The sequence below is a fragment of the Somniosus microcephalus genome, chromosome 11, assembly GCF_052327205.1.
Source record: "Somniosus microcephalus isolate GS21.2 chromosome 11, FLI_Smic_1.0, whole genome shotgun sequence".
Lineage (NCBI taxonomy): Eukaryota > Metazoa > Chordata > Chondrichthyes > Squaliformes > Somniosidae > Somniosus > Somniosus microcephalus.
Genome location: NC_140997.1, coordinates 124,351,734 through 124,363,184, shown reverse-complemented (window position 1 = coordinate 124,363,184; position 11,451 = coordinate 124,351,734). Strand labels below are relative to the sequence as shown.

Sequence of the window (11,451 nt, the reverse complement as noted above, 5' to 3'; positions counted from 1 at the left end):
ATGGCGCTTCCCGCGCTTTAAAAAAAAAAAAATTTTCTCTCTCTGTAGCAACGATATGGCGCTTCCTGCGCTTTCCCGCCGCTGCTACCGATAACAACGCTGTTTTACTGTGGTTTCCGCTTATTCACTGTTGGAGACTCGTTCCCGACGGAGGTCTAAACGCTGACCTGCTTGCCGCGCCGGCCATCTCTCGAGTGCACGCTCCCAGTCCATTATTGCTTGCCTCCGATTTCGCTGCCTGTCTCAGCTGTAGAGCCCGCCGCTGGAGCTCCAGCCTGACGCCCAGGAAGGATTAGCGCAGTACCTGTCACCAGCTTGGCCAGCTGGTGAAACCACAGTTTCTCTTACTTCCTTGAGTCTTCTGGACGCTGAAGGAATCGATGTCCTTGAGGTGCTGCCGAATTGCAGGTAAGTCCGTTTCCACTTCGTCGCCACTGTAGTGTCCGTGTGTAGATAAAGACACTGAAGACAGGAGTTGGTTCATAGGTATGTACTAAGCAAGTCTGGAGGGGGGGTTCTAAAGGATATACACAATACACAGGCTTATATAGCCCAAGTGGCAATTACCGGCATTATGCACACCTGGGGCTCTTAAAGGCAAATACACCATAATTGCTCTTAAAGGCACATACACCACAGTGGGATCATCCATTTGTCCTCTTTTACTGAATTGACGTTATGTTCAGCATTGTTTATTCCTGAGGGCTGCACATTTTCTGTATCCTTTTCTATATTGTCACATGACACCATTCCTACAAAAAATGTCTCACTTAAATCAGTGTCCTCAATCACATTAACTCGGACTTGTTGCCCTTTCTTTGTTTTTACTTTTGAAAAGCATTGTTTGGCAAAGTGATTCTTTCCATGACATTTTGTGCACATTTTCCCAAACGCTGCACATTGTTTTAACTGGTGTTTGTAACCACAGCGTTTACAATTAAAAATTCCTTCCTCCGATTGCTTTTCACTTCTGTTCTGCCCATGTTTCTTCCCCTTGTAGGACACAGCACCGACAGCAGCACTTACTGCAATCGCATCATCATTGATTTCACTGAAAGTCTTGGCATGCTTTTGAGCTAGCTCGCTAGCTTGGCATATTTTCACAGCAATTTCCAATGTCAGTTCGGTTTCTCTCAACAGACGTTCCCTGACTTATTTTTATCATGAATACCAAACACAATCTGGTCACGAATCATGGATGCTTTCAGCTCAGAGAAATTACATGTCTGTGCTTTCAGTTTCAGATCAGTCAAAAAGCTATCAAAAGTCTCATTTTGCTGCTGTGTCCGAGAACGGAAGTTGTACCTCTCGTAGGTTTCATTCTCTTTGGGAGAACAATGTGTATAAAACTTCTTTAGCACATCGTCTAATTTTTCTCTGTTCTCCTCTGGATTAAATACAAATGTATTAAATACCTCTATCACCTGCGGGCCTGCAACCGTGAGCAGGTACGCCATTTTCCTTGTGCCTGGCTTCGTACCGTACCCGATGGCAGCAATGTAGAGTTCGAATTGTTGTTTAAAAGTCTGCCAATTGTAGTCGACATTTCCTGTGAGTTTCAAACGCTCTGGTGGCTTCAAATTCTCCATGTCGCGTGGCACAATATTCAGCAGATCTTACCAATCCTGGTACCATGTTATGTTCATTAATAACTAGTCGTTTTTATTAAGAACAGCTTGCTTTTGCTCGACACTTTATTGAGCACATGTGGACTAGGTACAGTATCTGTAGAGGCCTCCATCTTGACTGCTGCCTTGTGGGTAGCCTAGTGCATCGTGGGTTGCCCACTCTTATATACAGACAGCACCACCTAGAGTACCATTCCAGAATGACAGGTTACTGATCATTACAAAAACCTCCAGAACAGAGAAGAGTGAATTACATAAACCATACAACACAGAAATAGGATGTTTGGCCCAACTCTCTTCCGCAAACAGCAGTTGATGCTCGGTCAAGTGTTAATTTTAAATCTGAGAGTAATAGATTTTTGTTAACCAAAGGTATTAAGGGATATGGGGCAAAGGCGGGTATATGGAGTGAGGTCACAGATCAGCCATGATCTCAATGAATGGAGGAACATGTTCGAGGGGCTCAATGGCCGCCTCCTGTTCCTATCCAGCTCATGTTTATTCTCTACACAAGCAGTGGTCCTAATCCCATGTGGCTGCCCTGTTCCTATACCATGGCATCTAATCTCGTTTAGCTACATCATTGGAGAGAGGTTCAGTTGTAACTACAGTGGTGTTTGAACTTGGTTCCCACCAGCAGTAAAAGTGAAGGTGGTCTCCCCAGAGTGTCAGAACAATCATGGGTGTGCAAGACACGTGACGCATCAATCGGCTGAGCCATTACAAATGTCCAAAGAGCTTTCATTTCCCTTGTGGTGTGGAAAACCAATGTATTTTCCAGTTTAACTCCTAGAAACAGTCCAGCCAACATTTTATTATGAATCAGTCTATCCATGTATACTCGCTCAGTGCTGGAGAGAATATTTAAAGGGCCCTTGTGGCTTGGTATTTTCAAATGGAGTTCATTCATTCCCTTTAGATGAACTATTTTTGAACAGCTTTAATGGATGTTTAATTTGTGGATTCTTCAGGAACACTCAGAAATCACCGCACACTTTGTGGGTTAAGGGCAGTCTTTTGGAACAGTTGTGGCCATTAGCGATATACCGAATGAATTAGCGAAAATAATCTAGCTACTATTTGATCAGAATTAGCTAGTGGATCCCTACTGTCTTGTTTTGCACACTTTGTACAAAAATAATAAATTGCAGGACAACGGATTATTACAATTTAAACTCTTTTAATGAAGCATCAAGTCTGTAAGCTTTCTCAATCAATACAGCACCGTGTGGACAAGATGGAGTTCGGACCCCTGGGTCGTCTAAACAATAGCAGTCCTTACAGATGCCTGCAGGCCAATGACAACGCATGGCGGCGCTGGAGCTGCGAATGGACTCACTCTGGAGCATACGCGATGCTGAGGATGTTGTGGATAGCACATTCAGTGAGTTGGTCACACCGCAGATAAAGGCTAGCTCAGACAGTAAATGGGTGACCAAAAGGCAGGGTAAAGGCAGGAAGGTAGTGCAGGAGTCACCTGCGGTCATCTCCCTCCAAAACAGGTTTACCGTTTTGGGTACTGTTGGGGGAGATGACTTATCAGGGAAGGCACCAGCAGCCAGGTTCAGGGCACCATGACTGGCTCTGCTGCACAGAAGGGCGGGAAAAAGAGGGATAGGGCTATAGTGATAGGGGATTCAATTGTAAGGGGGATAGATAGGAGTTTCTGTGGCCGAGACCGAGACTCCAAGATGGTATGTTGCCTCCCTGGTGCAAGGGTCAAGGATGTCTCGGAGCGGGTGCAGAGCATTCTGAAGGGGGAGGGGGATCAGCCAGTTGTCGTGGTACATGTAGGTACCAACGATGTAGGTAAAAAGAGGGAGGAGGTCCTACAAGCTGAATTTAGGGAGTTAGGAGCTAAATTGAAAAGTAGGACCTCAAAGGTAGTAATCTCTGGATTGCTACCAGTGCCACGAGCTAATAAGTTTAGAGAGAGTAAGATAGATAAGCTAAATACGTGGCTTGAGCAGTGGTGCAAGGGAGAGGGATTTAAATTCTTGAGGCATTGGAACCAGTTCTTGGGGAGGAGTGACCTGTACCAAGGGGACGGTCTACACCTGAACTGTGAGGGAGCCGATGTCCTCGGGGTAATATTTTCTAGGGCGGTTCGGGAGGATTTAAACTAATTTGGCAGGGGGATGGGAACCTAGGTAGTGGAAAAGAGGGAAGTCATATGAAGTCAGAAATAGATGGTAGAAAGGTGAGAAGCAATAAGCAAAGGAGAGAAACACAAAGGGCCAAACTAATTCATAATGAGAGTGTGAAAAAAGCAAGCCTGAAGGCTTTGTATCTTAATGCTAGAAGCATTAGGAACAAGGTGGATGAATTAGTTGTGGAAATAGAGGTAAACAAGTATGATTTGATTGGGATTACAGAAACGTGGCTGCAGGGTGGGCAAGGCTGGGAACTTAACATCCAGGGATATACAATATTTAGGAAGGATCGGCAAAAAGGTAGGGGAGGTGGGGTAGCATTGCTGGTAAAGGAGGGGATTAATGCAATGGAAAGGAAGGATATTAACTCGGATGAAACGGAATCTGTATGGGTAGAAATGAGAAATAGCAAGGGGAGGAAAACGTTAGTGGGTGTGATATATAGGCCTCCAAATAGTAATATGGAGGTGAGGGAAGGCATAAAAAGGGAAATTAGAGAAGCGTGCGATAAGAGCACAGCTGTCATCATGGGTGACTTTAATTTACATATTGATTGGACTACCCAAATTAGTAAAAATTCTGAGGAGGAGGAATTCCTGGAATGTTTTCGGGACGGTTATCTGGACCGATATGTCGAGGAGCCGACTCGAGATCAGGCCATTTTAGACTGGGTATTGTGCAATGAGAAGGGACTTATCAGCAATCTTCTTGTACGAGGCCCTTTGGGTCAGAGCGATCATAATATGATCGAGCTCTCAGTCGAGATGGAGAGTGAGGAAATTGAATCAGAGACTAAGGTCCAGAACTTAAATAAAGGGAATTACGAGGGTATGAGACGGGAATTGGGTAAGATTGATTGGGTGGTGTTTCTGGGGGGATTGACAGTGGATAGACAATGGCAAGCATTCAAAGATAGAATGGAAGAATTCCAGAACATGTTTATACCGGTTTGGCATAAAAATAAACCTAAAAAGGTGACTCAACCGTGGATAACGAGGGAAATTAGGGACAGCATAAAATCAAAAAAAAGGGCATATCAACTGGCAAAAAAAAGCACCAGACCGGAAGATTGGGGGCAGTACAGGATACAGCAAAAGAGGACAAAGGGATTAATCAGGAAGGGGAAAATAGAATACGAAAGTAAACTTGCAGCAAACATAAAGACAGACTGCAAAAGCTTTTATCGGTATATCAGGAGGAAAAGACTGGTAAAATCCCAAGTCGGTCCCTTGCAGTCCGATTCGGGAGAATATATAATGGAGAATAAGGAAATGGCAGACCAATTAAACTCATACTTTGGTTCTGTATTCACAAAGGAGGACACAAATAACCTCCCAGGAATATCGGCAAACATAGGGACTAATGAGAGGGAGGAGCTGACAGAAATTAGTATCTCTAGGGATATGGTGTTGGGTAAGTTGAGGGGACTGAAGGCCGACAAATCCCCGGGGCCTGATAAACTACATCCTAGGGTACTTAAGGAGGTGGCCCTGGAGATAGCAGATGCTCTAAGGATCATCTTCCGGAACTCCATTGACTCGGGAACAGTACCCGTGGATTGGAGGGTAGCTAATGTTACCCCAATATTTAAAAAGGGGGGTAGAGAGAAAGCAGGGAATTATAGACCAGTAAGCCTTACATCGGTTGTGGGCAGAATGCTAGAGTCCATTATTAAGGATAAAATAGCGGAGCACTTGACAAATGGGGAAAGGATCGGACAGAGTCAACATGGATTTACAAAGGGTAAATCGTGTTTGACTAATCTGCTGGAATTTTTTGAGGAAGTAACTGGTAAAATAGATGGGGGAGAGCCAGTGGATGTGGTGTACCTTGACTTCCAGAAAGCCTTCGATAAGGTTCCACACAAAAGATTATCATGCAAAATTAAGGCTCATGGAATTGGGGGCAAAGTATTAACGTGGATAGAGAACTGGCTGGCGGATAGAAAACAGAGAGTTGGAATAAACGGCTCGTTTTTGGAGTGGAAGGCAGTGACCAGCGGGGTGCCGCAAGGATCTGTCCTGGGACCCCAGCTGTTCACAATATATATAAATGATCTGGATCAGGGAATTGGATGCAATATTTCCAAATTCGCTGACGACACTAAACTAGGAGGAGGGGTGGGCTCTGATGAGGATGTCAGGAGGCTACAGTGCGATTTGGACAGGTTGGGGGAATGGGCGGATACGTGGCAGATGCACTATAATGTGGATAAATGCAAGGTTATCCACTTTGGGGGTAAAAACAGGAGGGTAGATTATTATCTAAATGGCAATAGATTGGGAGATGGGGAAGTGCAGAGGGACCTGGGTGTTCTTGTGCACCAGTCACTGAAGGAGAGCATGCAGGTGCAACAGGCGATTAAGAAGGCAAATGGTATGTTGGCCTTCATATCAAGGGGGTTCGAGTATAGGAATAGGGATACCTTACTACAGCTGTACAAGGTGCTGGTGAGACCGCATCTGGAGTATTGTGTACAGTTTTGGTCGCCCCATCTGCGGAAGGATGTTCTTGCCATGGAAAGAGTGCAACGGCGATTCACCAGGCTGATACCTGGAATGGCGGGAATGACCTACGAAGAGAGATTAAATAGTTTGGGCTTGTACTCACTGGAGTTTAGAAGATTGAGAGGGGATCTCATCGAAACATATAAAATTATGGCAGGCCTGGACAGGCTGAATTCAGAGAGAATGTTTCCAATGGCCGGGGAGCACAGAACCAGGGGCCACAGTCTAAAAATAACGGGCAAATCATTTAGAACAGAGATGAGGAAGAATTTCTTCACTCAGAGTGGTGAGCCTGTGGAATTCCCTGCCACAGAGGGCTGTGAAGGCTAATTCAATAAATATTTTCAAGAGAGAATTGGATATATTTCTGAAGACTAAGGGGATTAAGGGTTACGGAGAAAAGGCGGGGACGGGGTACTGAACTGGTAAGATCAGCTATGATCTCAGACGAAGATCAGCCATGAGCTCATTGAATGGCGGAGCAGGCTCGAAGGGCCGAATGGCCTACTCCTGTTCCTATCTCTATGTTTCTATGTTAACATGTGATCACGTGAATACAATAGGTATTGCTTCGATGCCTGCGGGCCAATGACAATTCAGTATGCAAATGTTACACCTACAACAATGCTGCTGCAATAGAACGTAAGTTAGTTTTTGGTAGAAAAATCATTGGCTTGAATAGGGTTGAGGCAGAGAGCACATAGGGACAGTAACACAATTCACTATGTATAGGCAATGTTATCGCTCCACGTTATGTCCGGAACTTGGTTGGGTTATCGGAGCAGGGTCCCTTTAAGAGTCGTCGATTGTGTGTCGATGTCATAGCCCTGCGACGAGGCCGAGTCCCTCAGTCCATGCGGAGAGTTAATAAAGCTAACACGTGTTTTTCTTTGCTGCTATGAAAGTCTCGCACTCTATTTCCAGTGACTCCTACATGATTACTGATTTAGCTTCACTTTACCCAACACCAACAAACTCCCCGTAGGACACACTACTGCTCGATTCAGACTAGTGCTTTACTTAATCCCAGACATCAAGTATTGCCGTCGGTGGGGCTAGAAAAAGAAAGTAACCTGGGAAAGAAAGAGAATGATAAACAGAAATGATCCTGCCCAAATGGAAGTTTCTAAGATGGCCAACGCTGTACTGTGTACACATGTCACACAGCTTTGGCAATCTAGTGCGTGACTTGTGCCATCAGTCAAATGTAAAGACAGCTCAATAGCAGATCATTCCCCCACCTTTACAGGTAAAAGTCTGAAGCAAGACACCAGGCATGTACTCTCCCTTCTCCTGACTGAAGAGTCACTACTGTCAGCACTAATTCAACCCCCTTCACCATTGCCCATTTCTTTGTTTTAAACCACCACAGCTTAATGACTGTTTGCTGGCAGATGTTATAAAAAACCCTTTTCAGCAGGAACTGTTACCGAGAGCTCAGAAAACCATTAGAATCCTCTCCAGTGATGATTGGAAGATGTGGGCACAGCCATCCTGGGAGTGACTTCTGTATTTTTAACTTGGATCATATTACACAGCTGTGTATTGTGCAGTGGGATCATAACCAGATCAGCTATTTAATTAAACAAAGACAAACCAGTTCAATGATGAATAACCTTTATTTCCATGTACTGTGACAGTTAGATGAGAAAACTGGGAAATAATGACAACCAAAGTATTCACCACCAGAAGTTGGTCACACTTCATTTCCAACCTGTATAGAACTAATGGTTCAAGAATCCCATTCAACTCAGGCTGTGCTTGTCAAACAGGTACTCTCCCATGCCATTCTCAGGGGCTCCCAGTCTCTTCAAGTTGGTGATGTGATCTCCAAGCTTCTTGATCATCTTCACTTGCTCATCCAAGTAGTGGGTCTCCAGGAAGTCACACAACTGAAAGTGAAAAACAAAGCACAATTAGCTCAGAGGAGACATCATCAAAGGCCTTCTGAGCTTCACCGCCCATGGAGATGGTCCTTTATCTTCTACTGGATGGGGTAACTGGTACAAGTGCTGCAGAGAAATAGGTGGATTGGACGTCAGATTAGATTTACTCCAGGAGTAATGCATTTACCAATTTAAAATTGGAAAGCAGAACCCCCTTCAGTTACAACTTATCCTTTGCTGTCCCAATTTCAATCTGCTTTATGCACTGGCCTCATCTCAGGGAGATCCTGATGTTGAAGTCTTTTGTGAAAGATCATCAGAAACCTATTGGGCATGGAGATATTGCTAAAGATCAGTGATCAGATTAAGCTCCCCAGATAGCCTTCAACTCACCCAAAATATGGCAAGTGTCAGCCATGGCTTACTGGTACCACTGCCACTCAGAAGGCCCTGGGTTGTCCCATTTCAGAGAATTGAGTGAAAACCAACACTTCACTGCAGTACTGAGGGAGAGCTGCAATGTCAGAGGTATTGTCTTTTGGATAAAACAGTACACAAGGTCTTGTCTGCCCACATGGTACTATTTCAAAGAAAACAAACTGGAATGTCAGTGTCCTGGCCAATATTTATCACTAACCAACTTAATAAAAACAGACTATCTGGTGATTTCTCTCATTTCTGCAGCAGGATCTTGGTGTGCAGATTGACTGCCATGTTGCAAACATTACAATAATGACACTTCAAGAAGTACTGAATTGGCTGTAGTGTTTTTGGACACCGACGACAAGGAAGGCACTGTAGATATGCAAATCTTTCTTTAAATGAGACATTAGGAACTTACATGAGGGTCAGTGTTCCCAGTGGAGAGTTGGTGTAGATCCAACAGACTCTGGTTGACATCCTTCTCCAGCTGCAGAGCTCTCTGCATCACCACTAGGCCATTGCTCCACTCATCCTGCTCTGGTTTCTGAGAGTTTGTAGGGGTGGGGTATAGAGTAACATTGGAAGAAATTAGTTAACAGACTTGAACATTTCAGGAGTTAGTCAGATCACAACTCAATGTCATTCTTGATATTCTAAGCCAGGATTTTAACCAGACAGTTCATCAAGAATTCTCTTTGGAATGAGTTATTTGACTTGAAATCACAGCACTATAGGCTCTAAAGTGAGATCACCTAAAATGGAGCACAATATTCCAAATGAGGTCTATCTAGCAGTAATTGCAGTAACACTTCCTTGCTTTCTATTCTATGCCAGAACATGAAGCCCACCTTTCAATCAGCCTTTTGTCTCTGCAAGCTAGCTTCTAAATGACATCTGTACTGGGACACACCCCAAATCCCTACACTCTTACATCTGATGTGAACATCAACCACTTCCTTCCAGTCAACCCCCTAGCCAGTCTCCAATTTTGCCCTGGAGCTCACTATAGACCCTAGCTCAGCAGATCACTATTTGCACATTTAGATCATATGCACTAGTCACCATCCAGTGGTCTATTTTATACCAACTGCCTCCTACTCCACCCAGTTTTATTGGGGTCACAAGGTTGCTTCTAATGCACTTCCAATTTCTGCCAGCAATCTCCTGCCTTCTGAAAATCCATGCATACAACAATCATTGAGCCTCCTCTTGGAACAACTTCCATGACTCAGATAATCTAGTATGAGGTAACTAGCCTACTTTTCACAAAACCATGGCAATTCTTCAAAGTTTGCTGAATCTAACCTTGACATCCTCCAGGACAACACGCCCCCCACGCATATTCTGGAATTTCAGCAGTTTCTCAGCATGCTCACGTTCCTCATGTGACTGCTCCTTGAAGAACTCGGCAAAGTGACGCAGGGCAACATCATCCCGGTCAAAGTAATACGACTGCAGGTAGAGAGAAAAATGGAAAAGAGACAATTGAAATCTAGATCTGATCCATGGCCAACTCAAATGGTAGCAACACCAATACTTTCCAAATCCTTTTTGAATATGTTGGAAGCTCCTCATTGAAGTAGCTCAACAGAATAGGAGGTTATGTTACTAGAAAATATTAGCGAGCTTTAATGCTTTTTGGAATAAAGCTCTCAACTACACTTGGTCAAAATATCTGTGGTATCTTCTTTTGTTCCCAGATGAAAGTCTAAAAGCAGAGAAGGAAAAGAGCCAAATCTTTAAAATTAAATAGTTTAACACCATCCTCAGGTGAGAAAGACTAACAGGATTCACTCAATTAATTAGAGGGGGATAAAAACTGGCCAGAACCAGCCAATGTTTCACTAACTAGTCACCCAATTCAATCTAATTGTTGCCATCCAAGTTGGAAGTTGACTAGTTTTAGTGAATCTTCAAGATGAACCCTCCATTACAAACTTGATGAAACCCTGGAGTTAGTTTCAAATATAAACACATCAGAATAGGACAGAGCTATTACAGAGCAGGAAAGAGTCCTTCTGCAAGATCACTGTCTTAAGAGCATTCACTGGATTAAGACTGGGGAGGGCTATAGAGAGACCCTCTAAAGCCCATTCATTGACCTAGAGAAATTCTACCTGCTTAGAATAAAATAACAGCCTTAATTTTGAAATAGGACCCCAAAAATACAAAACTCACCATGGAGAGATAAACATAGGAGGAATAGAGCTCCATGTTGATCTGCTTGTTGACAGCATCCTCACAGTCCTTGTGATAGTTCTGACGCACTTGGGAGGCCATCTTAACTCTTCCTGTTGCAAAGCACTGAGCTCAAACTCCACTGTAGTAACAACCTAACCTCTACCCTCACAAGCTCCTGCATTTCAACAGGGTCTGGCATGATCAATGATGATTGACAATCCCTGTGAGCCAGTCAGGATCTTCCATCAATCCAGGCACCAATTAACAAAGGAGAGGGGGCGGTGTGTGATACCCAGAGCCAATCAGAGCTTTGGAATACAGAGGTTTGGATGATTATTCTGTGATGTCATTGCTGTTGGTTTCTTTGACTTTCCTCAAACTGAATTTGAAAGCGTCTCTGTTCTCAGAATCAGAGTTTCACAACATATCTCAAAGAGCTCGATGAAATTCCACCCTACAGATGGTGTCGAGCACAGCCGGCTCTAAGTTAACCCGTCTCTCGGAGAATTGATGGGCATCTCGGTGGCTCCAGAATGAGTCCGTGATACCAAGGTTCACAATGTTGACCACAATAGATTGAAAGAGACTGACCTACACCAGTCAGTCTGCAGTGGATCTGCAAAGCAGCCCACAACGAGTTGGGGAAATGGAAAGTGGATCAGTGGGGAGCTTC

General features: G+C 44.1%; 1 protein-coding gene across 1 annotated transcript; it reads right to left on the bottom strand.

Annotated features, from left to right (window-relative positions):
• Positions 1-7,888: 7,888 nt before the first annotated feature.
• LOC147110854 (ferritin heavy chain, oocyte isoform-like) lies at positions 7,889-10,917 on the bottom strand. The gene is made up of 4 exons (XM_086002275.1): positions 10,776-10,917; positions 9,903-10,049; positions 9,016-9,141; positions 7,889-8,180 (listed from the first exon to the last, which is right to left on the bottom strand). Exons 1-4 carry the CDS (start codon positions 10,875-10,877, stop codon positions 8,034-8,036), a joined length of 522 nt encoding a protein of 173 aa, XP_085858401.1. The 5' UTR covers positions 10,878-10,917; the 3' UTR covers positions 7,889-8,033.
• Between the last annotated feature and the right edge of the window lie 534 nt (positions 10,918-11,451).